At 53.1% G+C, this 27,218-nt stretch overlaps 1 protein-coding gene across 1 annotated transcript; it reads right to left on the bottom strand.

Annotated features, from left to right (window-relative positions):
* Positions 1–346: 346 nt before the first annotated feature.
* Positions 347–26,806, bottom strand: LOC142922944 (uncharacterized). The gene is made up of 4 exons (XM_076063883.1): positions 25,951–26,806; positions 13,815–14,073; positions 11,278–11,473; positions 347–10,795 (listed from the first exon to the last, which is right to left on the bottom strand). Exons 1-2 carry the CDS (start codon positions 26,804–26,806, stop codon positions 14,054–14,056), a joined length of 876 nt encoding a protein of 291 aa, XP_075919998.1. The 3' UTR covers positions 347–10,795; positions 11,278–11,473; positions 13,815–14,053.
* Positions 26,807–27,218: the final 412 nt, after the last annotated feature.

Genomic DNA, 27,218 nt, shown 5'->3' with positions numbered 1-27,218 from the left:
ATTTATGAGTCCCTAAACTTTTTGTGTCGTCTGCTGACCTTCGCGTGTCATCTGTGGCTTTCGCAAAACTCCCAAAAACTCCCCAAAAATTCCCATTTTATTTCTTATAACGACCCTGCAATATATTGAAACCGCAATGGGGAAAGTCGCGGTGCAGAAGGGTCGACTATAATTTGGTCATTAGGCAAGTATAGGAAAAACATGTTAAAGGCTTAATTTGTTTCCATAGCATCAAAAGTTATCCCTTTTCCACCCATAAAACATACTTTATAACGTTTAACAAATGTATATTATCAAGTAAAGTTACTAACCACATGATAAACACATAATATTAGAAGAAACATGGTTAATTCATTAATATTCCATTGTAATAGAAAATCAACAAAGTTGCATGATAAAGCGAGACGAATACAGCAATATTGTATAGAGTAAAACACAGTCCGCGATGACACGCGAGATGCGTATGCAGGCTGAACAATGACTGAGGTGCATGGGTAGCAGCTAGATTCGCCTTGCGTGATCTTATGCCGAGGCAGCCATACAACCGCTTATTCCAACTCGCACGGCATAGTTCTATTCACTCAATCGCGTTTATCCAATTCTCATCCGCGTCATAAAAAGAATGTGTTCCTTAATACAATATTTGCGTGATGAAAACATGCTTTATAGCAGAACTGACTGTACACACTACACACACCACACACATGGGACTAGCCCATTAGTGTAGTTAGCCCTAAGCTGGGCCCTGCCATCCTGGTTTTCATCCGGGCAGTCCTCAGAGGATGACCTCGCCACGGTTTCCAGGACATGGAAGGGCATAGCTGAACCAGCATTTGAGAGCTGAGGTGGCCTGGTGATATCACAGATGAAGCCAAAAAGGGCAAGTACCAAGGCCACCTGTTAACAGTTAAGATTAATTTTATTCATAGTTATATAAGTACCATTGTTGGTTTAAAAGACGTAATAAAAATGCAATATTCGTAACATCGTCTCAAACTCGTCTGTATGTCATGCAACTCGGAGTTCACATGAGCGGGGGAGGGGACGGGGAGGGGTCTGGGTCTTGACTTCACCGACTCCCCCTTGAAACCCACGGTGGGACTTGTGTCTCATCATGCATAGAACGGTTCCACTCGGTGTGGACGCTGATGCACAGTGGCCCCGCTGAGTCACTTTCGGCATGGTCTGATTAAGGGCCCTTGCAATCAATAAACTCAGCCTGTCGACTTGACTACCGCTATGATGTGTTTACACACATTACGTGGTGCAGTTTTTTCCTCTGGTCAAAGTGTCCATTACCTCTACCGCACCTTTGGGCCCCAGGTGCCTCCCAAAAACCTCTATCATCTACACACTGCAAAAATTAAGCCTCGAGACCTCATGCACCGCCCTGAACGTGTGGTTAAGATGGTGATGACTTTAATGTACACGCGTGGACTTTCGATTAGTAAGGTTGGCTACGTATACTGCGAAAGAAGTTCAACAAACATACGTGGGCAGAGTCAACCGGCCCTTTATGTTCATGCAGGGCGTTGGATGCTCACTTTAGTTTGGTAAACTTAGCATCCCACCAACTCCGAAAAAGCAAATACGCACACTCCCACCTCCTCTGATACTCTGTAACACTCGGCTTGCTATCAAGGCCGATGAAGACAAAGCATCAGAGGGCCTCTCTGGCTCACTTTAACCATTTGTTCTTACAAGTAAAACTCTGGACCGGTTTTAACATTCAGTGTCTCATCAAGAGTCAGGCTTGCTTGAACCATTTGTTCAGTTCCAGCAATACTCTGGACCGGTTTTGACTTTCATTGTCTCATCAGCAGCAGATTCACCTTCATCAGGCTCAATCGAGCCTGACTCTGCCGCTGATGAGAACCTGAACGTTGAAACTGGTGTGAAATGTGATTCTCATCGGGCCCCAGGCCCATGGTGTAAACCAATGTATGCCTGCAGCTCTTAGCATCCAATCTGCCTCTCTCCTGGCTTCTCTGTGAATGTGGTATGAAGAAGAAAGGAAGACCATTTCCCAAAACGTCGCCTATTGTGCCTATTGCATATTTTAATTCAGTCAAAGCCTCACATGCTACGCTATTATTGATGACATGGAGAAGGTTCATTGCAAAAAAAGTGACCAGTTAATTGGTTGATGACGTCATTAGATAAGGAGGGGACGGCTTCCCTGACGTGAAAAGAGTGCAGAACACTCAGTGCAAGAGAGAGACACAGACACAGAAATAAACACAGCGACACAGAATCATGAAGACACAAAAACACACAGAGACACAGAAACACAGTCACAGTGGCAAAGAGACATACAGAAAAACAGAGATACGTAAACACAAAAACACAGAAACACTGACACAGAAACAGTGACAGGGACACGGTCACGAGGAATACAAAAACACAGACACAAAGATAGAGAAACACATCGTGATGTGGCCGAAGACGATGGTGGTTGGTCATGGTGATGTGGATGATGGTTATGTGGATGAGGGTTATGTGGAGGATGCTGATGTGGCTGAAGATGATGTGGGTGGTCATGATGATGTGGATGATACTGATGTCGATGATGATGTAGATTATGATTATGATGTGGATAATAATGATGTTGGTGATGATGTCGATGATGATGTAGATGAAGATTATGATGTGGGTGATGATGTTGGTGATGATGTGGGTGAAATTAGATTCGAAGCTTTCGTGACTGCAGGAATTATGTGGTGCCACCACGGCGGAGTAGCTCCGTTGGGGACCGTGCCCACCACCGCGACACCACCCCTGGGGTGTGACAACGCCGACGTAGTGCACTTTGCCGCACACCCCCCCCCCCCCCGCACGAACGCCGGAAGGGGAGATCACCTGGCCGATAGGTTTTTTTCCAGAAGTCCCTAATGGGATTAAGTTTCATGGTTTCCTACGGCCGGAAATTTGACCGATCTCCCCCCGTAGCTGACACGAACCGCAGCGCCGTGACCTGATATTAAAATCACGTAGTCGCGGCGGAGGCCGTAAAGCCACCACGGACGAAATTACACACGTGGCACGGGACGTGTGAACCACGAGATGCCTGTTGTTATAGATGGAATTAGGAACTGAATGCCCCTGATTATAGGTGAGCTCACGGTTCCAAATGACAACAGGATAGGAGCATTCAGGCCTTTGAATGAGAAGGGCGACGAGGGGCGGAAGCATCTGAATGCCTTTTGTGCTAGATAAGGTCACAGGACGGAATGCCTTTGTTAGGATCAGGGATCAAGATAATAAAGGGGTAAGAATATCCAACATCTGAATGGACTGGGCCACCTGGGGTGTGAGAACCACAGTGCGCCTTTATTATGAATGGGATTAGGGACTCGATGACAAGGAGATAAAAATAACGTGACCTCCGATTGGCCCGGGCAGCATAGGTTTCGAAAGCATCGGAGTGCCTTTTGTTATCAGTAAGCTAATAGACTCGAATATGAAAAGGCACGGGCGATGATGTGTAGGGTCCGTGCAATATGTTTGGTGACAGGTAGGATAAAAAGGAGGTGAGGGGGACAGTAAAAAAAGCCTTCTTCTGCAAAATCATCACGGTCCACGGGGCAGGAGGGTCAGCCGTTCGACACGTCCGTGCGACAAGCCAAGCGCAGCTAGACTCAACCCTCTCCGGAGACGACTTACAGTATCGCCTTTCTACAGCGTTCAGCGCAACAGAGTGGAAGCAATCGTAAATAGAGGAGAGGTAAGTTTGGGCTATTGAATAGAGGGTAGAAAGCGGAGCTATAGGCAAAATAAGCTGAATCTGGGCTCCTCGAGTTATAGGTTAGGAAGGCCTGCTGACTCACACAGACACTCGTAGTTAGCGGGATACTCGCGAGGAATAAAACCGCTAATAGAGGATAAAGATGTGTCGTGGTCGCTGTGAGTGCGAGGAGGGAGACGAAGTGTTTGGTGTTCGCATACCGGTACGAGTGTGTACAGTACTGTTTTGCGCTCGTGCGCATACGCGGCTGTTTGCGGCGGAAACGAGAGTGAAGAGTGCTTGGTGGTCGCGCGCACCCACAGGTTGTTTACATTGGGGCGGAGCGCTTAGCGTGCGCGTGCCTATGCGGCTGTTTACGGTGGTGTTTAGCGCTCGTGTGCCTGTGCGACGGTGTTGTGGTCGCGTGCCTGCGCGATTGCTAATCGAGAAGCAGCGAGCTAAAGCGCCGAGCGCGCACGTATTCGCGCGACTGTTCGAACAGGCTCTTTAACTCAGAGCCAGCCGACCCTCCTCAATCGGCGGCGCGCGCACGGCAAACGTCCCGCCCGCCCATCCGTCGACCCCAACCCCCTCGCGCGCGATTGGTGTACTGGGATGGGCAGGGGGTAGAGGCGCGTTTGTTATTACCGGTGCACGTGCAGCGGGGGTGGGAGGGAGACACGCACCGCGCAAGTCTGTTCACTGGCGGGAGTGAGTTTTTACGGGCGAACGCGCTCCTCGCGGTACACCGCCTCGCAGCGCACCGCTAGTGTAAAGCGACGCGCCCTACCCATCGGTTAAAACATGCAGACGTGGTCAGCAGCACAGGAGGGCGGGGTAGTGGAGGTCGCTAGCCCAAACCCCACAGAGCAGCCGAGGGGTAGTGGGATCAATGTGGCGGGGGAGTCGGGAGCCAACGGCCCCGACAATTCGGTGATGGCTTGGGACATTTGCCCCCAAAGTTTGGTGTCAGAAGCAGTACTAACCCCCGCGTTACCCCACGCGAAAATAAGGCATATATTCACAGGCTGGGGTACCCCTTCGTGGAAAGCGTTTGCCCGCAACATCCTCGGTGGACGGACGCGCAGGCGTTACGTCAACTTAATATGAATCTGGATGGGCGGGCAGCCGATTTTTTGGAAGCCCTACCCACAAGCGCGCAGACACAGCTAGAGGAGCTGATTCGCCGACTTGATCTGCGTTTCGGGAACGCGCAATGAGGCAAAAGCGGCCTTAGAGGCACGCCATCGCCAACCCGGCGAGGACCTGCGCAATTATGCCGAGGATGTGCGCGAGCTAACAAAGATCGCACGCCCAGGGTACACGACTGAGGTGATTGAGGAGCTGGCCGCAGAGAAAATCCAGCGATCCTTAACTCGCACGGCGTGGTGGCAGCCAGACATGAACTGTAAGCATCTCAACAAGGTAACCTAAGTAGGTGAAAGAATAATCCAAGTGGACAACAAGGTAACCCAAGTGGGTGAGAGAATAACCCAAGTGGACAACAAGGTAACCCAAGTACGGGCACACATGACTGTGCTGCAGACTACAGTGGAGACGGTTCAGACCGAGGTGGGAGGGCTGGCCGGGAGGGTAGCCCGACTAGAGGCGGAGTCTGGGCAGCGGCATACGGGAGGGGAAATAGGGAGCGGGCGGGGAGGCTCCTACGGGGCCGCCGCCCTTCCCCGAGCATGTTACCTGTGCGACCGTCAAGGGCACCTCGTAAGGGACTGTCCTCAGATCGCCCGCGCTAGAAACGCGCCACGGTTAAACGCCAACGCCCCCTAGAGAGTGGACCACCTAGGGGTGCAGTCAACACGGTCCCTTTGCAGAACGACAATAATAATAATGGTGAGCGAGTGACACCATGCAGATTCCGACCACAACACCCAGGGACATGGTGAGCACGGGCGACTGGCTGCGGGAGCTGGTGGCGGGAATCACGGGGGCCACGTCGTTGGTGGAAGGACAGGTGAATGGGCAGCGCACCCGGATCCTACTGGACACGGGGGCCGTAGCCTCACTCGTGAGCGCCGCGCACTGCAGCGTGCACGGGGTTGACGTGAGCCGCCTGCAGGCCCCAGATCGCGTGCTGCACACAGCGAGCGGAGCCGGGATGGGGTTGCTGGGAAGGATCTCCCTCGAGGTCCGTCTCGGAAACCAGGTGTGCACACAGGAATTCTACGTCTCGAGTGTGTTGTGCCACGAGTGTATTACAGGTACGGACCTCCTGGAGAAACTGGGGCTCAACGTGCAGCCCCGCCAGCGATGCACCACCATGGAGGGCAGTGGGGAGAGGATCCCGTTCCTGGGACCCAAGCCAAATCGCCCTCGCTTCACACCCGTGGCCGCTATGCTGGTGTCGGCCGTCACAATCGGGCCATTTGCCGAGATGCTGGTGCCAGTGGCAACACCCTCCACCGACCCCACAAACCGACCATCGGGCAAAGTAATGCTAACTCCTCACCCGGAGTAGGCAGAGCGGTACGGAGTCGTCGGGTCAGCCATGCTGGGTGTTTAACCCACACAGTACCCCGGCGATGCTACGACGGCGCACCACAGTAGGCACCATACACCCCCTGCACATGCGCCACTCTAACGACTCGGTGTTCGCACTCTGGGCGGAAGACCCTGGCCGCCCCGAGGACAACCAGGTTCTGGCCTGGCGGGTCGGTCCGATTCCCCGAGCCGAGATCATCCCCTTGCATGACGCGTTACATGTGCCTTGGGCGGACTTACCCAAGGGGGAGGCCGATCAGCTGCGCGGGTTGTTGCAGGAGTACGCCGACGTGTTCAGTGAGCACGATTCGGATGTAGGTCGGACAGACCTTGTTAAGCACACAATTGACACGGGTGCAGCCCGACCTATCAAAATCCCCGCATACTGGGTGGGCGCGCCTGAACGGACCCAGATCAAGGAGGCAGTCGCGGATATGCTAGATGATAACATAATCCAGCCCTCGATGAGCCCGTGGTCTGCCCCGGTGGTGCTAGTGACGAAAAAGGACGGGTCGACCCGGTTCTGCGTTGATTAACGAAAGTTGAACGCAGTCACCCTCGGCGACGCCTTCCCCATACCGCGCATCGACGACACCTTTGACAGCCTCGCAGGAGCACGGTATTTTTGCACCCTCGATCTGGCGTCCGGGTACTGGCAGGTGGAGATGGCAGAGGAGGATCGGCCGAAAACCGCATTTACCACCCCGATGGGGCTGTTCGAGTTTCGACTGCTTCCGATCGGACTCACTAACGTGCCAGCGTCGTTCCAGCGGTTGATGGAGTTGGTAATGCGGGGTTTACAGTGGGAACAGTGCCTGATTTACCTGGACGACGTGATAGTGTTCAGCAGATCTCTGTCCGAGCACTGGTCCAGGTTGCGAGAGGTGTAACAGCGACTGCTAACAGCCCATCTCAAGCTCAAGCCGCGTAAGTGTTACATTGCGCAGTGGGAGGTAGGGTACCTCGGACACCGAGTTAGCGAGGCGGGGGTGTGCACCGATCTGGAAAAGGTGCGCGCCGTAGTGGAATGGCCAAGGCCCAGGAATCTGACGGAGATCAGGTCATTCTTGGGACTCGCCACCTATTATCGTCGATTAGTAAAGGGATTCAGCGAGACTGCACGCCCCCTCACCCAACTCACCTCCCCTAAGAACCCCTATCGATAGACGGAGGCCTGCCAAACGGCCTTCACCACCCTCAAAGACCACCTCACCCACACCCCCACCCTAGCTTTCCCCGATTTCACCACGGATTTTATCTTGGACACCGACGCCTGCAGCAGTGGGCTGGGCGCGGTGCTGTCACAGGTACAGGGTGGGACGGAGCGGGTCATTGCATACGCCAGTCGGACCCTGAGTGGAGCCGAGCTGAATTATTGCGTGACCTGTCAAGAACTGTATGCCGTGATCTTCGCGTGTAAACAGTTCCGACCGTATTTGTACGGCAGGAAATGTCGGGTGTGCACCGACCATTATGCCCTGCAGTTTCTCCTTACATTCAAGGAACCGTGGAGGCAGATGGCCCGATGGCTGGCACAGCTGCTGGAGTACAACCTGCAAATAGAGTACCGAGCTGGGCGTACGCACGCAAACGCGGACGCCTTGTCAAGGCGGCCCGCGGTGTGCGCCGAGAAAAGGGTGGAGGAAGTCTGCCCGTGCTTCACGGAGGGCCATTGCCGGCAGGTGGTGGGCCCCCCGGAGCTCACCGAGACTAGGTTGGTGGATCACACCAATGGTGTGCTGAATTACATGCCTGTAATTCAGCACTGTAGAGCCACAGGTTGGTGGATCACACCAATGGTGTGAAACATCATCTGTGGCCCCTCCTCCTGCCTCAGAGTGGTTCTCGCTCTTCCAGATAGAGTGAATACTGCGTGGCATTGGCGTATTACAAGTTGACATTATTATCATAACCTCTGAATGTGAATATCTTCTGCTGCCCATCGTCTAGAGGAACATGTCGATTAAAGAGCCTGGTGCAGGGACCATCCGGATGATGAGTTTTGAAAACAGCTTTTTGGTGGGACGCCAACGTGAGTCGTGAGTGTGTGGCTGAGTGTGAGAATGTGTGTTTATGCAGTTTGAGGAGCAGTAGTGTAGTGTTTATATTCTTTGGTTCTTTCGGTAAAGTCACGTAGAATGAGAATAAAATAATAAATTGATCAAATAAAATAACACAATAATATTCTCACAACGTTTCGGCCACAACACAAGCGGCCTTCATCAGGTGAAGGGCCGAAACTTCGTGAGAATATTATTGAGTTATTTTAATTGATCAATTTATTATTTTATTCTCATTCTACGTGACTTCACCGAAAGAACCACCCACCCCCTTCAAGTGTCGTTCCAGACTTCATAGGTGGTCACTAATTGCACTTGCCCCAACAATGTCTAAGGCTACACGGGGGAACTTTTCTTTGTTTATGCATTGAGGAACCGTAGTGTTGGGGTTAGTCGACAGCACTACAATCCTGGTGACTGGAGTAAAATGCGCGTTCGTGAATATCTGAACCAGTCCTGGGCCTCCCCTAGGTCGACTCAGCCATTAATGAGTACCATGTGCGGTGCATAGGCACCACCACTTTAGGAGACAAAGGTGGATGGGCGTGGTGCTGGCCACCCATCCTCGTGTGTGTTGTTCAGGCCTTCATTAGGTGCTCGCTAAAAGCAAATTCCAGAGAAATTTGTTAAAGGCTATATGGGGACGTTTTGTGTGTGTGCGTGTACACGTGTTTGCATCTCTGCGCCTGTGTGTGTGCATGTGTCTAGATCTATGGGTGATTACATGTGTTTTTATACTTGTTTTTTTGTGCCTGTGTGTTGCTGTTAAAGGCTATATTTGTGATATTTGTCTTTTGTAATTCACAGGTTCACAGATTTTTTGTTCCCACGCGTACCTTGCCCCAGAGGCGTACCTGGGCCACATGTCATCTTTCCCGGTTGACATGTGGGGACTGGGTTGTACAGTGGCCGAGTTGGCTACCGGACGCATCCTCTTTCCGGCCATCAACAAACACGACCAGCTCCCGTGTTATATGGAGGTATTGCCCACACAGCAGTAACACTGACAATTCCGTTATTGTCATCAATTTCATGACCAATTTGCTCTTGAAATTGCCCAACTCAGTCATTGCTTCTAACCACGTTCACTTCTCAGCGAGTATTTCCGCATCAAGGGTATTAACATAATCTTCAAAATTGGTATGACCAATAGAACATGCGACAGGAAATAGTTACTTACAATTCCCTGAGCAGACCACTTAAGTCGTCTCTTCTGTGAGAAAGAGACATACACGTGCTCGCGACTGGTTGCAGGGTTGTCCACACACAAGCTAATGAGTTGCATTCAACCGCGTGACAGAACCAATTACTCAGGCGTAGACCCGTCAAGGTAACCGTGAGCAGAACGCATAGATTTTTAGAGCTGGTGTTATGACTCGTGATAGATTATTGCGTGAGGCCACGGATTGGCCACATGTAACCCTAAAACCACCTGCAAACAATTTGAATTGTCAGATGAACAAGCATTTATCGCGCCAATTATTGTTGTTTCATCTCAACTGCTTGTAATGAAGACAATTGTCACAACCATATAAGCAATTTCAAATGAAGCCACGGGACCCATAACCTCCACTGTGAATGAGGCAGATGGTGCATAGTATTTTGTGGTTTAATACCGCAGGAAAGACCAGGGCAGTCACTGGGATTGATCGGTGAACTTCTGCAATGTGCTGCGTACGCGGTTTTGCTGGGCCATGCCAATAACACTGCCGTGTGCCTGCATGCGAGAACCATCGGGAGTGGTAGCTGAGTGGTTAGCGCCCTGACCGTGTGGTGTTGAATGTTGGACCAGTCCTTGGCCTCTCAAATATCGACTCAGCATTAAATCAATACCTAGAGTGATTTGTAAAATAGCTACTGCGGTGTGGCCTTGGGTGCTGTGCCATCATCAGTAGGTGCTCACAGACAAAACATGCCACACAAGTGTGTCAATACTGTATGGGTGATCATTGTCTCTTTGTAAATTGTGTGTAGACCCTCGGGATGCCTCCTCAGAATTTGATTGATGGCGCGCCTGGGAGAAACAAGTACTTTGGTGAGTGAAGGGGCGAGCGGGGGAAGCGCATTAAGTTTGAGGCAGAGCTGCGTCTGTTAAGAGTTTAGTGGTGCATTACTTTGCATAGTTAACTACTTCCACACGTGTTTTTGCAGTCAATATAATTCGTAATGCTTTTTTTGGGGAAGGGTTAGGCCTCATGGTGATCTGCCCAAATTTGTGTCATTAAGGCTCTCCACCACCTGACACAGGCAAGCAAATAAAAGTTCCATGAAGTGCAAGCGATTAAAGAGACGCCAGTTGTGACTAGTAATCATTATTTTAGTAGAATCATCTGTAATGTGAAGGGCAATGCTCAAAACCACGTTTAGCAATCAGATCGGACGTTTTTGGGAAGCTGCAGATGCAAGGAGACGTTTCCTCCCTCACCTGCAATGTAGAAGGTCGTCGCGTGGATCCCCACCCTGGCTGCTGTACATTGCGGGACCATATCCTCTCCCCTTTGCCTGGTCGCCTCTGAAGAAGAGGCAATAGTTCAGTGGGCTTTACCTGGTAAAAAATAATGTTTTGTTTGAAAGAGATTAAATCACAGTTAAAATAGCTCTTCTTTCTTTACCTCTAGGATTTATCATAGTTAATAATTATTGATTGCACTTGGTATTTGCGCTATCATTCTTAGAATGCAAAGCTATCACAAAGGAAGGTGCCTGCTGTGTTTCACAGACACCAACTGCAGTCATTTCACAGTAGCGGGCATAACGCCAGCACAGTAATTTTATTACTTCACAAGGTCTGTAATGTCCCATTTTAAATCAAACAGCGCAAAGCATCATATGGTTAATACTGAAGTAATAACCAGGGCGGCTTGCAGAATTTGAACCATGAACTTCTGCAACAAGCGGTCAAAGCACTCCCACTGATCTATGTCAGAGCACCAAAAGATTTTGTTTCTGCGCTGTGGGTGTACCAGGGTGCTGTGGTTTGTTGTGATGTTTAACCTGGTCTGCATCATTCCTGCAGATGGTTCGGGGATGTCTTTGATGTCCGGACAAAGCAGGGTCCCAGGCAGTCACCCCCTCTACCTGGCACTCGGGAGCCAGGACTCGGAGTTCCACGACTTCATTAGCCGCTGCCTGGAATAAGAACACACCCCCGCCCCCACCATACCACCGAGAGGTTTTCCCATTCAGTCACCTGGTAAAAAGAAAAGCGTTTAATAGTTTAACATCACTGGCGAACGATCACTAGCTCAACCCTTTATTCTGATTATTCTTCATCTTCCAAGCCATGTCTCCCATTAAACACCATTGTCCATAGTCTTGCATGTAAAAAAAGCACTGACATAGAGACCCACAGACTCACATACTTACATGGTCCATGCACGTGTAGTGACTCAGTCGGAGACAGGGTTCTTAAGGGACCTTCCTTATTCCACACGTCAGGAAACCACATGTGCCCCGCGTGCGTACGCACTAGTCACACATCCATGTTCTTGAAGGTACTACCTAGCTGGAACAGTCTGCAGGCTGTCTAGCTTGCGGCGTCTAAGGTGGTCGGAGACGGCACCGAAGAAGGTGACGAACGGCGACACGGCGAAGGGATCCACTTCCAGCAACAGCCCCGAGCTCCGGTCCCGGGCCCCCTTTTATTCCCCTGGCGTGGCCTCGCCCCGCCCTTGCACCGCCCTCTTTCTCGAACCTACTAGCGGGTTCTCAGGCTTCCAGATCGATTTATTCCTGGGCTTCCCTTTAGATCTCCCTCTGCTGACGTGTGTACTGCCCCCTGCTGCCTCTGCCGCTTCCTCATCAGCAGCCCGCGTTATTACACTACACACGTAAAGAGAGACCCATATACTGTCATACACTCACATGGTCCATACCAATATCCGCCATTAGCCCCGAAGTGTGTGAGTTCCTCACACAATCCAGCCTGGTTAAACCTAGGATGGATCGAAGGAAGGCCAGCCTAAACGTCCCTAACAGGCACAGATGTTCCTTTAGAGGGGTCCACGTTTCACAAGCATCGAGAAGAGAGGGCATGACTGTGCCCGAGAAGATCTGAAGCTTCGTATGGAGCGACAAACTAGGTAGCTTCCAAACAGCATTGCTCAGCCGATAAATAAACGCCGAAATACTGCTGATTCAGAGTGAAACCTCTGCTGTCGAACCAGAGCTGGTCATAAGCACACTGGCCAGGTTTGGGAAACTCTCCACTCTCTCCACAACTGTTCCATGACAAACAGGGAGCTGAGGGTGTGGAATGTTTGATGATACAAAATACCCAGGCAAGTGCTTAGTTTTGGTGCAACTGATGGTAAGACCACACCTCTCAGTAGTACACTCCAGGTTCAACATCTGTGCTTCTAACTTCGCCTCTGAGTGAGCAGCAATCACCAGATGAGCATACATAACTTGGTTGACCAATAGGGAGCCATTACTCGACCCCACCCAGGCATCGATCAGCCACATTAAATAATGTGGGAGGCAGAGGACATCCCGTTCGCACCCCAAGGTAAACAGGGAATGGCTCTGACTTCTGGCCACATAGCTTCACCTGAGCTTGCCCACCATCATGAAGGCCCTTAATGTCCACACACTTACATAGAGACCCACAAACTTGCATACACTTACATCAGCCATACATTTACAAATACATAGACAAATAGACTCACATGCACTGACGTGTCCATACACATATAAAGACCCAGACTCATACACTCACATGGTCTATACACTTATAGAAACCAATAGACTCACATACTCTAACATGGAAGCCCTTAAAAGGAACATATATCGATATATGTATATCATGTATGTGGAGGGGGCTCGGTGAAGGATGCCACTGGGCAACGCCAGGCTACACGTACCTTGAGGCTACTGGACAGTTGTAAGCATTGACCCTCCAACAACAATTGAGGGTGGTGGAGCGATGTTCACAATGACGGACCACCAGGGGGAAAAATACATCAAGGTGGCACAGTGGGGAGAACAGAAGGTTCATCTGCCAGTCATCACCAATAGTGGAGGATTTATGCTTCTCCCTTTTTTATATAGTCAGGTCCTGCAATTCTTTTTTTAATCAGGGCTCTATGACACAATCAGCCACTATTGAGTCATGACATAGCCAACATCGTGGCGTATAGGTTAGGTTATTGCAACTCACTAGTCTACGGGACGTCTGCAAAAAGCATTAGGAAGCTGCAGCATGTACAAGATTATTTGCAAGATCCAACCATGTCCGTCCAGTGTTCACGGAGCTGCATTGGATTACACTTGCTAAACGAATACATCACACTCAATACACACAAAGTGCTTACCACAAATGAACCACAAATTAACCACAACACCACTGGGGCAATTAACTTTTAAATATAGATTGAAAACTACTTTTTTAAACTCATGATTGAATGTAGTTTGTTGTCCTTCACCCGTACCTGCAATTGGCACGATTGGCTATGTATGGTGCGAAATAAGTTGAACATACACACGTAAGTTAATGGACACAGTAAGAGAAAAAAATGCACGTAAATACTTACATCATTATCACCCTTGCCACGTGTGCCATATATTTCTATGTGTCTCAACAGATGGGATCCAGCTCTGCGGATGACACCAGCAGAGGCACTGGCGCACAGCTGGCTGAGGGATGAGGAAATTCCGAGGGATGAGGAAATTCCGAGGGACGAGGAAGTGCCGAGGGATGAGGAAGTGCCGAGTCAGTGTGTCCCTGTTGTGGACACATCAATCCACTCAGAGGCATCCGCCAAGGAGGAGACTAGACAGTGGGGTGAACCCCTGCAGAAAGAGAAGAAGAAGTCACGTCTGGTTCGAGCATACAGGGCCGTATGCTCATTCTTCCGTGGCTTTAAGAAATGCACCGCATGCGACCGTAATGCTCATCCTGGGCGCGTACACATTCCACACACCGTATACACACACGCTCGCCTAAGCAAATACATGAGCAACTTCCGGTGCTAGCATCAATATCAGATCCCATCTCCTGAGTTTTTTACCCCCACACATGTAGAATGAAACCCCTCTTAACGACGGTAATTGGTTACATGAATACGGTCATTAAGTAAGTTGGTAATTAAACAAGTACAGTCGACCCTTCCACATCGCGGGGGTTAGCGGTGCAGGCCCCGCGATCTGGAAAAACCAAGTTAAATGTTTTGGTCCCTTTGGTGAGCGAAGCAAGCACCTCCAGTTACTAAACTTTTCAAATTATCTCTACATGTTCAGCCTTTGCGTGTCGTCTGCTGGCTTTTGAGTTCTTTTAGCAAACTTAACTTTTTACAAAATGTAACTTTAAAAAATAAATTGTGTATATTTATGGTATTGAAAGATACAATAGATTAATATTATACAGTACTGTACATATATTTTATGGATTTATGAGTCCCTAAACTTTTTTTGTCGTCTGCTGACCTTCGCGTGTCATCTGTGGCTTTCGCAAAACTCCCAAAAACTCCCCAAAAATTCCCATTTTATTTCTTATAACGACCCTGCAATATATTGAAACCGCAATGGGGAAAGTCGCGGTGCAGAAGGGTCGACTATAATTTGGTCATTAGGCAAGTATAGGAAAAACATGTTAAAGGCTTAATTTGTTTCCATAGCATCAAAAGTTACCCCTTTTCCACCCATAAAACATACTTTATAACGTTTAACAAATGTATATTATCAAATAAAGTTACTAACCACATGATAAACACATAATATTAGAAGAAACATGGTTAATTCATTAATATTCCATTGTAATAGAAAATCAACAAAGTTGCATGATAAAGCGAGACGAATACAGCAATATTGTATAGAGTAAAACACAGTCCGCGATGACACGCGAGATGCGTATGCAGGCTGAACAATGACTGAGGTGCATGGGTAGCAGCTAGATTCGCCTTGCGTGATCTTATGCCGAGGCAGCCATACAACCGCTTATTCCAACTCGCACGGCATAGTTCTATTCACTCAATCGCGTTTATCCCATTCTCATCCGCGTCATAAAAAGAATGTGTTCCTTAATACAATATTTGTGTGATGAAAACATGCTTTATAGCAGAACTGACTGTACACACTACACACACCACACACATGGGACTAGCCCATTAGTGTAGTTAGCCCTAAGCTGGGCCCTGCCATCCTGGTTTTCATCCGGGCAGTCCTCAGAGGATGACCTCGCCACGGTTTCCAGGACATGGAAGGGCATAGCTGAACCAGCATTTGAGAGCTGAGGTGGCCTGGTGATATCACAGATGAAGCCAAAAAGGGCAAGTACCAAGGCCACCTGTTAACAGTTAAGATTAATTTTATTCATAGTTATATAAGTATCATTGTTGGTTTAAAAGACGTAATAAAAATACAATATTCGTAACATCGTCTCAAACTCGTCTGTATGTCATGCAACTCGGAGTTCACATGAGCGGGGGAGGGGACGGGGAGGGGTCTGGGTCTTGACTTCACCGACTCCCCCTTGAAACCCACGGTGGGACTTGTGCCTCATCATGCATAGAACGGTTCCACTCGGTGTGGACGCTGATGCACAGTGGCCCCGATGAGTCACTTTCGGCATGGTCTGATTAAGGGCCCTTGCAATCAATAAACTCAGCCTGTCGACTTGACTACCGCTATGATGTGTTTACACACATTACGTGGTGCAGTTTTTTCCTCTGGTCAAAGTGTCCATTACCTCTACCGCACCTTTGGGCCCCAGGTGCCTCCCAAAAACCTCTATCATCTACACACTGCAAAAATTAAGCCTCGAGACCTCATGCACCGCCCTGAACGTGTGGTTAAGATGGTGATGACTTTAATGTACACACGTGGACTTTCGATTAGTAAGGTTGGCTACATATACTGCGAAAGAAGTTCAACATACATACGTGGGCAGAGTCAACCGGCCCTTTATGTTCATGCAGGGCGTTGGATGCTCACATTAGTTTGGTAAACTTAGCATCCCACCAACTCCGAAAAAGCAAATACGCACACTCCCACCTCCTCTGATACTCTGTAACACTCGGCTTGCTATCAAGGCCGATGAAGACAAAGCATCAGAGGGCCTCTCTGGCTCACTTTAACCATTTGTTCTTACACGTAAAACTCTGGACCGGTTTTAACATTCAGTGTCTCATCAAGAGTCAGGCTTGCTTGAACCATTTGTTCAGTTCCAGCAATACTCCGGACCGGTTTTGACTTTCATTGTCTCATCAGCAGCAGATTCACCTTCATCAGGCTCAATCGAGCCTGACTCTGCCACTGATGAGAACCTGAACGTTGAAACTCGTGTTAAATGTGATTCTCATCAGGCCCCAGGCCCATGGTGTAAACCAATGCATGCCTGCAGCTCTTAGCATCCAATCTGCCTCTCTCCTGGCTTCTCTGTGAATGTGGTATGAAGAAGAAAGGAAGACCATTTCCCATAACGTCGCCTATTGTGCCTATTGCATATTTTAATTCAGTCAAAGCCTCACATGCTACGCTATTATTGATGACATGGAGAAGGGTCATTGCAAAAAAAGTGACCAGTTCATTGGTTGATGACGTCATTAGATAAGGAGGGGACGGCTTCCCTGACGTGAAAAGAGTGCAGAACACTCAGTGCAAGAGAGAGACACAGACACAGAAATAAACACAGCGACACAGAATCATGAAGACACAAAAACACACAGAGACACAGAAACACAGTCACAGTGGCAAAGAGACACAGAAAAACAGAGATACGTAAACACAAAAACACAGAAACACTGAGACACAGAAACAGTGACAGGGACACGGTCACGAGGAATACAAAAACACAGACACAAAGATAGAGAAACACATCGTGATGTGGCCGAAGACGATGGTGGTTGGTCATGGTGATGTGGATGATGGTTATGTGGATGAGGGTTATGTGGAGGATGCTGATGTGGCTGAAGATGATGTGGGTGGTCATGATGATGTGGATGATACTGATGTCGATGATGATGTAGATTATGATTATGATGTGGATAATAATGATGTTGGTGATGATGTCGATGATGATGTAGATGAAGATTATGATGTGGGTGATGATGTTGGTGATGATGTGGGTGAAATTAGATTCAAAGCTTTCGTGACTGCAGGAATTATGTGGTGCCACCACGGCGGAGTAGCTCCGTTGGGGACCGTGTGACCTGATATTAAAATCACGTAGTCGCGGCGGAGGCCGTAAAGCCACCACGGACGAAATTACACACGCGGCACGGGATGTGTGAACCACGAGATGCCTGTTGTTATAGATGGAATTAGGAACTGAATGCCCCTGATTATAGGTGAGCTCACGGATCCAAATGACAACAGGATAGGAGCATTCAGGCCTTTGAATGAGAAGGGCGACGAGGGGCGGAAGCATCTGAATGCCTTTTGTGCTAGATAAGGTCACAGGACGGAATGCCTTTGTTAGGATCAGGGATCTAGATAATAAAGGGGTAAGAATATCCAACATCTGAATGGACTGGGCCACCTGGGGTGTGAGAACCACAGTGCGCCTTTATTATGAATGGGATTAGGGACTCGATGACAAGGAGATAAAAATAACGTGACCTCCGATTGGCCCGGGCAGCATAGGTTTCGAAAGCATCGGAGTGCCTTTTGTTATCAGTAAGCTAATAGACTCGAATATGAAAAGGCACGGGCGATGATGTGTAGGGTCCGTGCAATACGTTTGGTGACAGGTAGGATAAAAAGGAGGTGAGGGGGACAGTAAAAAAAGCCTTCTTCTGCAAAATCATCACGGTCCACGGGGCAGGAGGGTCAGCCGTTCGACACGTCCGTGCGACGAGCCAAGCGCAGCTAGACTCAACCCTCTCCGGAGACGACTTACAGTATCGCCTTTCTACAGCGTTCAGCGCAACAGAGTGGAAGCAATCGTAAATAGAGGAGAGGTAAGTTTGGGCTATTGAATAGAGGGTAGAAAGCGGAGCTATAGGCAAGATAAGCTGAATCTGGGCTCCTCGAGTTATAGGTTAGGAGGGCCTGCTGACTCGCACAGACACTCGTAGTTAGCGGGATACTCTTCGAGGAATAAAACCGCTAATAGAGGATAAAGATGTGTCGTGGTCGCTGTGAGTGCGAGGAGGGAGACGGAGTGTTTGGTGTTCGCATACCGGTACGAGTGTGTACAGTACTGTTTTGCGCTCGTGCGCATACGCGGCTGTTTGCGGCGGAAACGAGAGTGAAGAGTGCTTGGTGGTCGCGCGCACCCACAGGTTGTTTACATTGGGGCGGAGCGCTTAGCGTGCGCGTGCCTATGCGGCTGTTTACGGTGGTGTTTAGCGCTCGTGTGCCTGTGCGACGGTGTTGTGGTCGCGTGCCTGCGCGATTGCTAATCGAGAAGCAGCGAGCTAAAGCGCCGAGCGCGCACGTATTCGCGCGACTGTTCGAACAGGCTCTTTAACTCAGAGCCAGCCGACCCTCCTCAATCGGCGGCGCGCGCACGGCAAACGTCCCGCCCGCCCATCCGTTGACCCCAACCCCCTCGCGTGCGATTGGTGTACTGGGATGGGCAGGGGGTAGAGGCGCGTTTGTTATTACCGGTGCACGTGCAGCGGGGGTGGGAGGGAGACACGCACCGGGCAAGTCTGTTCACGGGCGGGAGTGAGTTTTTACGGGCGAACGCGCTCCTCGCGGTACACCGCCTCGCAGCGCACCGCTAGTGTAAAGCGACGCGCCCTACCCATCGGTTAAAACATGCAGACGCGGTCAGCAGCACAGGAGGGCGGGGTAGTGGAGGTCGCTAGCCCAAACCCCACAGAGCAGCCGAGGGGTAGTGGGATCAATGTGGCGGGGGAGTCGGGAGCCAACGGCCCCGACAATTCGGTGATGGCTTGGGACATTTGCCCCCAAAGTTTGGCGTCAGAAGCAGTACTAACCCCCGCGTTACCCCACGCGAAAATAAGGCATATATTCACAGGCCGGGGTACCCCTTCGTGGAAAGCGTTTGCCCGCAACATCCTCGGTGGACGGACGCGCAGGCGTTACGTCAACTTAATATGAATCTGGATGGGCGGGCAGCCGATTTTTTGGAAGCCCTACCCACAAGCGCGCAGACACAGCTAGAGGAGCTGATTCGCCGACTTGATCTGCGTTTCGGTACGCGCAATGAGGAGGCAAAAGCGGCCTTAGAGGCACGCCATCGCCAACCCGGCGAGGACCTGCGCGATTATGCCGAGGATGTGCGCGAGCTAACAAAGATCGCACGCCCAGGGTACACGACTGAGGTGATTGAGGAGCTGGCCGCAGAGAAAATCCAGCGATCCTTAACTCGCACGGCGTGGTGGCAGCCAGACATGAACTGTAAGCATCTCAACAAGGTAACCTAAGTAGGTGAAAGAATAATCCAAGTGGACAACAAGGTAACCCAAGTGGGTGAGAGAATAACCCAAGTGGACAACAAGGTAACCCAAGTACGGGCACACATGACTGTGCTGCAGACTACAGTGGAGACGGTTCAGACCGAGGTGGGAGGGCTGGCCGGGAGGGTAGCCCGACTAGAGGCGGAGTCTGGGCAGCGGCATACGGGAGGGGAAATAGGGAGCGGGCGGGGAGGCTCCTACGGGGCCGCCGCCCTTCCCCGAGCATGTTACCTGTGCGACCGTCAAGGGCACCTCGTAAGGGACTGTCCTCAGATCGCCCGCGCTAGAAACGCGCCACGGTTAAACGCCAACGCCCCCTAGAGAGTGGACCACCTAGGGGTGCAGTCAACACGGTCCCTTTGCAGAACGACAATAATAATAATGGTGAGCGAGTGACACCATGCAGATTCCGACCACAACACCCAGGGACATGGTGAGCACGGGCGACTGGCTGCGGGAGCTGGTGGCGGGAATCACGGGGGCCACGTCGTTGGTGGAAGGACAGGTGAATGGGCAGCGCACCCGGATCCTACTGGACACGGGGGCCGTAGCCTCACTCGTGAGCGCCGCGCACTGCAGCGTGCACGGGGTTGACGTGAGCCGCCTGCAGGCCCCAGATCGCGTGCTGCACACAGCGAGCGGAGCCGGGATGGGGTTGCTGGGAAGGATCTCCCTCGAGGTCCGTCTCGGAAACCAGGTGTGCACACAGGAATTCTACGTCTCGAGTGTGTTGTGCCACGAGTGTATTACAGGTACGGACCTCCTGGAGAAACTGGGGCTCAACGTGCAGCCCCGCAGTGGGGAGCGGATCCCGTTCCTGGGACCCAAGCCAAATCGCCCTCGCTTCACACCCGTGGCCGCTATGCTGGTGTCGGCCGTCACAATCGGGCCATTTGCCGAGATGCTGGTGCCAGTGGCAACACCCTCCACCGACCCCACAAACCGACCATCGGGCAAAGTAATGCTAACTCCTCACCCGGAGTTGGCAGAGCGGTACGGAGTCGTCGGGTCAGCCACGCTGGGTGTTTAACCCACACAGTACCCCGGCGATGCTACGACGGCGCACCACAGTAGGCACCATACACCCCCTGCACATGCGCCACTCTAACGACTCGGTGTTCGCACTCTGGGCGGAAGACCCTGGCCGCCCCGAGGACAACCAGGTTCTGGCCTGGCGGGTCGGTCCGATTCCCCGAGCCGAGATCATCCCCTTGCATGACGCGTTACATGTGCCTTGGGCGGACTTACCCAAGGGGGAGGCCGATCAGCTGCGCGGGTTGTTGCAGGAGTACGCCGACGTGTTCAGTGAGCACGATTCGGATGTAGGTCGGACAGACCTTGTTAAGCACACAATTGACACGGGTGCAGCCCGACCTATCAAAATCCCCGCATACTGGGTGGGCGCGCCTGAACGGACCCAGATCAAGGAGGCAGTCGCGGATATGCTAGATGATAACATAATCCAGCCCTCGATGAGCCCGTGGTCTGCCCCGGTGGTGCTAGTGACGAAAAAGGACGGGTCGACCCGGTTCTGCGTTGATTAACGAAAGTTGAACGCAGTCACCCTCGGCGACGCCTTCCCCATCCCGCGCATCGACGACACCTTTGACAGCCTCGCAGGAGCACGGTATTTTTGCACCCTCGATCTGGCGTCCGGGTACTGGCAGGTGGAGATGGCAGAGGAGGATCGGCCGAAAACCGCATTTACCACCCCGATGGGGCTGTTCGAGTTTCGACTGCTTCCGATCGGACTCACTAACGCGCCCGCGTCGTTCCAGCGGTTGATGGAGTTGGTAATGCGGGGTTTACAGTGGGAACAGTGCCTGATTTACCTGGACGACATGATAGTGTTCAGCAGATCTCTGTCCGAGCACTGGTCCAGGTTGCGAGAGGTGTAACAGCGACTGCTAACAGCCCATCTCAAGCTCAAGCCGCGTAAGTGTTACATTGCGCAGCGGGAGGTAGGGTACCTCGGACACCGAGTTAGCGAGGCAGGGGTGTGCACCGATCTGGAAAAGGTGCGCGCCGTAGTGGAATGGCCAAGGCCCAGGAATCTGACGAAGATCAGGTCATTCTTGGGACTCGCCACCTATTATCGTCGATTAGTAAAGGGATTCAGCGAGACTGCACGCCCCCTCACCCAACTCACCTCCCCTAAGAACCCCTATCGATGGACGGAGGCCTGCCAAACGGCCTTCACCACCCTCAAAGACCACCTCACCCACACCCCCACCCTAGCTTTCCCCGATTTCACCACGGATTTTATCTTGGACACCGACACCTGCAGCAGTGGGCTGGGCGCGGTGCTGTCACAGGTACAGGGTGGGACGGAGCGGGTCATTGCATACGCCAGTCGGACCCTGAGTGGAGCCGAGCTGAATTATTGCGTGACCTGCAAGAACTGTATGCCGTGATCTTCGCGTGTAAACAGTTCCGACCGTATTTGTACGGCAGGAAATGTCGGGTGTGCACCGACCATTATGCCCTGCAGTTTCTCCTTACATTCAAGGAACCGTGGAGGCAGATGGCCCAATGGCTGGCGCAGCTGCTGGCGTACAACCTGCAAATAGAGTACCGAGCTGGGCGTACGCACGCAAACGCGGACGCCTTGTCAAGGCGGCCCGCGGTGTGCGCCGAGAAAAGGGTGGAGGAAGTCTGCCCGTGCTTCACGGGGGGCCATTGCCGGCAGGTGGTGGGCCCCCCGGAGCTCACCGAGACTAACCCCCCCCCCCCCCCCCCCCCCCCCCGGTGAGAGACAGTGGTGTGTGCGCAACAGAGACCCCGGCAGGGGGAACCAGGGACCCGGGGGACCACTCGACAGGCACGGAGCCGACACACCGGGGCCCGACGGGTCGCCCAACCCCACCCGATCGGATCCAGGAGGACGTCGGCTGCGCCTTCCCGGGCCTGGACGACAAGCAGCTGAGACGGACCCAGCTGCGGGATCCAGATCTGGCAGCGGTGGAGACGGCCTTACGGGGGAAGAAGAACGCCCTACCAGGACCCTGGAGTGGTTTGTATGCCTGGTTGTGTGTGCAGAACGGGGTAGTATGGGAACTAACCGAAGCCGGCCAGCCGGGATGCATCTGCGTTCCCACCCAGGTGCGACCCCAGCTGCTAAGGCTGGTACACGACCACCCGCTCGGGGGCCATGACGGGGAACGGTGCACTAGGGAAACCCTGCGTCACCAGTATCTCTGGCCCAAGTTGGCTCAAGACGTGGCCGCCTGGGTGCAGGGCGTGTCAGGTACTCCTGAGACCGTTCCGCGTCAGCTGGATGAACCAGCCAGTTGGGATCGACCTGCAGGGACCATTCCCGCGATCCCACCGGGGCAACCGGTATATTCTCGTAGCGGTGGAGTACTTCACACGCTATCCCGTAGCGGTGGCCATCCCCGATAAGACAGCCCTCGTAGTGGCCCGAGCGTTCGTAGAACACTACGTACTTAAGCACGGGATCCCCGAATGAGTCATTACTGACCAAGGTAGTGAGTTCGAGGCAGAGCTATTCCAGGCGCTGTGCCGGGAGTTCGGGATCCAGAAGGACCAAACTACGGCGTATCACCCCCAGGCAAATGGGATGGTAGAGAGGATGAACCAGACCCTAGCCGGGAACCTTATACGCATGGCGGCCGCGAATCAACAGGACTGGGACGAACACCTCAACTATGCTCTGTTCGCCTATGCCACCACGGTACACACATCCACGGGACAGACCCTGTTCCTAATGATGTTTGGTCGCGAGTCTGGCCTGTCTACAGATCTGCTGTTCGGTGTCCCTCCGCCGCAACGGGAGGGAGCCACCCCATGGAGCACCTGATGGAGATCCTACGAGAAGCTAGGGTCCGGGCCTACCCGCAAGGCGAGACCGCACACCAGCGGCAGGAGCGGAGCGCCCGGGGACCCTGGATATTGGGGCGACAGATCTCCCCCTGGACGGTACTGATTCAAGGGGGAGAGAGGGGCCGGGAGAAGGTAGTCAATGTCCGGCGACTGAAACCATGGAGGGCGACCCCAGCGAGGGAGAACCCCACCGTTCAAGGACCCCGAAACCCCAGGGTCCACACACCCCCCATACGCGGGGGCCTCGTGCCGTATATGGGCCCCACGGGGCCCCGGGCCCCAGAGGGTCCCGACCCAAGCCAGGGGAGACGGGGACGACGACCCCTGAACCCCACCTCCCCCGAGTTTGTCTCCCAGCCCGCAGGTACCCAGGACCGGAGAGAGCCACTGGAGTGGAGGAGGAGACCGCCGCCGGAACCCCGAGAGACGGGGCCGCCAACGCCAAGACCAGCCACGAGGGCTGTCCCGCGGACCCCGCGGCGCTACCTCGTAGGGGCTACCCAGGCGAGGTGCTCTAGTCAACCCGGTACGGGGACTGGCACCTCGGGGGGCTGTGTGGTGCCACCACGGCGGAGTAGCTCTGTCGGGGACCGTGCCCACCGCCGCGACACCAGCCCCGGGGGGTGACAACGCCGACGTGGCGCACTGCGCCTCGCACCCCCAAACCCCCGCACGAATGCACACACACCCCACGTAGAGCCGGAAGGGGAGATCACCTGGCCGATAGGTTTTTTCCAGAAGCCCCTAATTGGATTAAGTTTCATGGTTTCCAATGGCCGGGAATTTGGGCGATATCTCCACCCGTAGCTGACACGAACTGCGGCACCGTGACCTGATATTAAAATCACGTAGTTGTGGCGGAGGCCGTAAAGACACCACGGGGCGTGTGAACCACGAGATGCCTGTTGTTATAGATGGAAATGGGAACTGAATGCCCCTGATTATAGGTGGGCTCACGGATCCAAATGACAACAGGATAGGAGCATTCAGGCCTTTGAATGAGCAGGACGACGTGGGGCGGAAGCATCTGAATGCCTTTTGTGCTAGATAAGGTCACAGGACGGAATTCCTTTGTTAGGATCAGGGATCTAGATAACAAAGGGATAAGAATATCCAACATCTGAATGGACAGGGCCAGCTGGGGTGTGAGAACCACAGTGCGCCTTTATTATGAATGGCATTATGGACTCGATGACAATGAGATACAAATAACGCGACCTCTGATTTGGCCGGGCAGCATAGGTGCGAAAGCATCGGAGTGCCTTTTGTTATAGGTAAGCTAATAGACTCGAATATGAAAAGGCACGAGCGATGATGTGTAGGGTCCGTGCAATATGTTTGGTGATAGGTAGGATAAAAAGGAGGTGAGGGGGACAGTAAAAAAAGTCTTCTTCTGCAAAATCATCGCGGTCCACGAGGCAGGAGGGTCAGCCGTTCGAGACGTCCGTGCGACGAGCCCAGCGCAGCTAGACTCAACCCTCTCCGGAGACGACTCACAGTATCGCCTTTCTACAGCGTTCAGTGCAGCAGAGTGGAAGCAATCGTAAGTAGAGGAGAGGTAAGTTTGGGCTATTGAATAGAGGGTAGAAAGCGAAGCTATAGGCAGGATAAGCTGAATCTGGGCTCCTCGAGGAATAGGTTAGGAGGGCCTGCTGACTCGCACAGACACTCGTAGTTAGCGGGATACTCGCGGGGAATAAAACCGCTAATAGAGGATAAAGCTGTGTCGTCGTCACTGTGAGTGCGAGGAGGGAGACGGAGTGTTTGGTGTTCGCATACCGGTACGAGTGTGTACAGTACTGTTTTGCGCTCGTGCGCATACGCGGCTGTTTGCGGCGGATACGAGAGTAAAGAGTGCTTGGTGGTCGCGCGCACGCATGGTTGTTTACATCGGGGCGGAGCGCTTAGCGTGCGCGTGCCTACGCGGCTGTTTACGGGTGTGCTGTTCGGCGGGCGCGTGCATAAGCGACTGTTTTCGGTAGTGGTTACAACTGACAACCCCATGGAAGTGGCTACGAAGACGGACCGCCCCCAGAACCAAACACAACACCAGGGCAGCCCAACAACAATAAAGTCAAATTTACGAAGCCCACATCACTCGGTAACGACAATTTGGCAGCCCAAACGTAACACAACCGACACTTGGGCAGCCCCGACAACACATAAACCGACAATTTGGCGATGAGGGCTGGAGGCCCCAGGTGCGCGCCGGCCCGAGCGGCGGCTCCTGCTGCCCACCCCGCGGCGAGACACGCAGCCGTGGCGTCGGCACGGCAATGCGCTGCACTGCGAGGTGCAGAGCCGCCGCAGCGTCGGCGGCCCACACCCCAGGCGCGGCTGCGGAGAGGGGCCGCGGCGCAGCCGGCGGCCCACCGCGCGACCGCCGCGACATGCGGAGCCGCGGCGGCGCGCGCAGCAAAACCCGCAGGCACAGCGAGGGGCGGAGCCGCGGCCGTACCTGGGCCCCCTCCGGCGGGCGCAGCGTGGTGCAGAGCTGCGGCGTCGCCGCCGGCAGACCTCGCGTGCTTGGCGGCACCCACGGTGGAGAGCGGCGCCGCAGCGCCCATGGCGCCGACATGCGGCGTCGCATCAACAATGGCGGACGCTTGTGGCGTCGCAGCCAAAATGGCGGCCGCCTGCCGTGCCCCAACCAACATGGCCGCCGCCAGCGGCGTCGCAGCCAAAATGGCGGCCGCCTCCCGCGGAGCCCCCGTCGGGAACATGGCGCCAATCTTGAAATTAGCGGGAAGCAGGTTGGCGGGAATCCGCCGCTCCCATCCAAAATGCGTGTCGAGCGCGCGCACCTTTGCCTCCACCTCCTCGATCTGGGCGCAGATCTGGGCGCAGAGCTGTGCCATCGGCCACGCGAGCAGCTCCAGCTGCCTCGCAAATGCGCTCCCCGCGCCTGGCGGCGGCGCGCTGGCACTCCCAGACGCCTTCACCACGTTGCCTTGTGCGCAGAGCTGCTCCATCGCCCGTGTGAGCGGCTCCAGCAGCTCCGCGAACGCGCTCCCCGCCCCTGGCGGTGGCCCGCTGGCACCCCCGGACGCCTTCTCCATGTTGATTCGGGCGCCGAGCTGCGCCATCGCCTGCGTGAGCAGCTCCAGCTGCCCCGCGAACGTGCTCCCCACGCCCGGCGGCGGAGCGCTGGCACCCCCGGACGCCTTCTCCTCCCGCTCCGTCCCATTCTTCTTCTCGGGGGCCGTCACCGGGGCCCCGGACTCCGGGGTCACTGCCGAAACCTCCTCCACGCCGTCTTCATCCTCCGATCGTCCCGTCAGTGGGTTCTTGTGCGCCGCTCCCGATGTTGACATGGTGGCGGCAGCGCAGACACTCTGACACCAGTTGTTGAGGATCCCACTTCTGAAACCAGTTGTTGAGGAGCAACTGACGACGACTCGAAGACGGCTTGAAGGTAAGGGCTTTCGCCAAAGGTTTATTAAGTATATTACAATAACACAAAGGGTGTGACAACTTCCCAGGGGTTAGGGGTCCTACACTAAGTCCTGATCCAGCCCGGCTAGCTCCAGTCTCTCTCCCTCGAGTCGGATGGGGGCACTTGCCAACCCCACCGACCGGGAAGAGCAGCACCTCCTACGGCTACCACCGGCTTCACTCCTGACTCTTCGTCGATCCCTCTCTACCCCTGGTTCCCTCTCCACCCTTCTCACTCTACCCGTTCCCACAGTGACCCAGCTTTCGTCAAGGGGCCCCTTTAAATACTAG

This window comes from Petromyzon marinus, unplaced genomic scaffold (assembly GCF_048934315.1).
Source record: "Petromyzon marinus isolate PM22_M1 ecotype Great Lakes invasive population unplaced genomic scaffold, UKy_Petmar_22M1.pri1.0 PM_Scaffold_23, whole genome shotgun sequence".
Classification (NCBI taxonomy): Eukaryota; Metazoa; Chordata; class Hyperoartia; order Petromyzontiformes; family Petromyzontidae; genus Petromyzon; species Petromyzon marinus.
This window is presented reverse-complemented; position numbering and strand designations above follow the sequence as displayed.

What these genes read in the sequence shown, in the direction of transcription:
- LOC142922944 (XM_076063883.1), bottom strand. Translation starts at nt 26,806, where the DNA reads ATGTCAACATCGGGAGCGGCGCACAAGAACCCACTGACGGGACGATCG. An exon ending in GCCCGCCGGAGGGGGCCCAG is followed by an intron (nt 14,074 to 25,950) that starts GTACGGCCGCGG and finishes CTCTTTCTGCAG; the next exon opens with GGGTTCACCCCACTGTCTAG.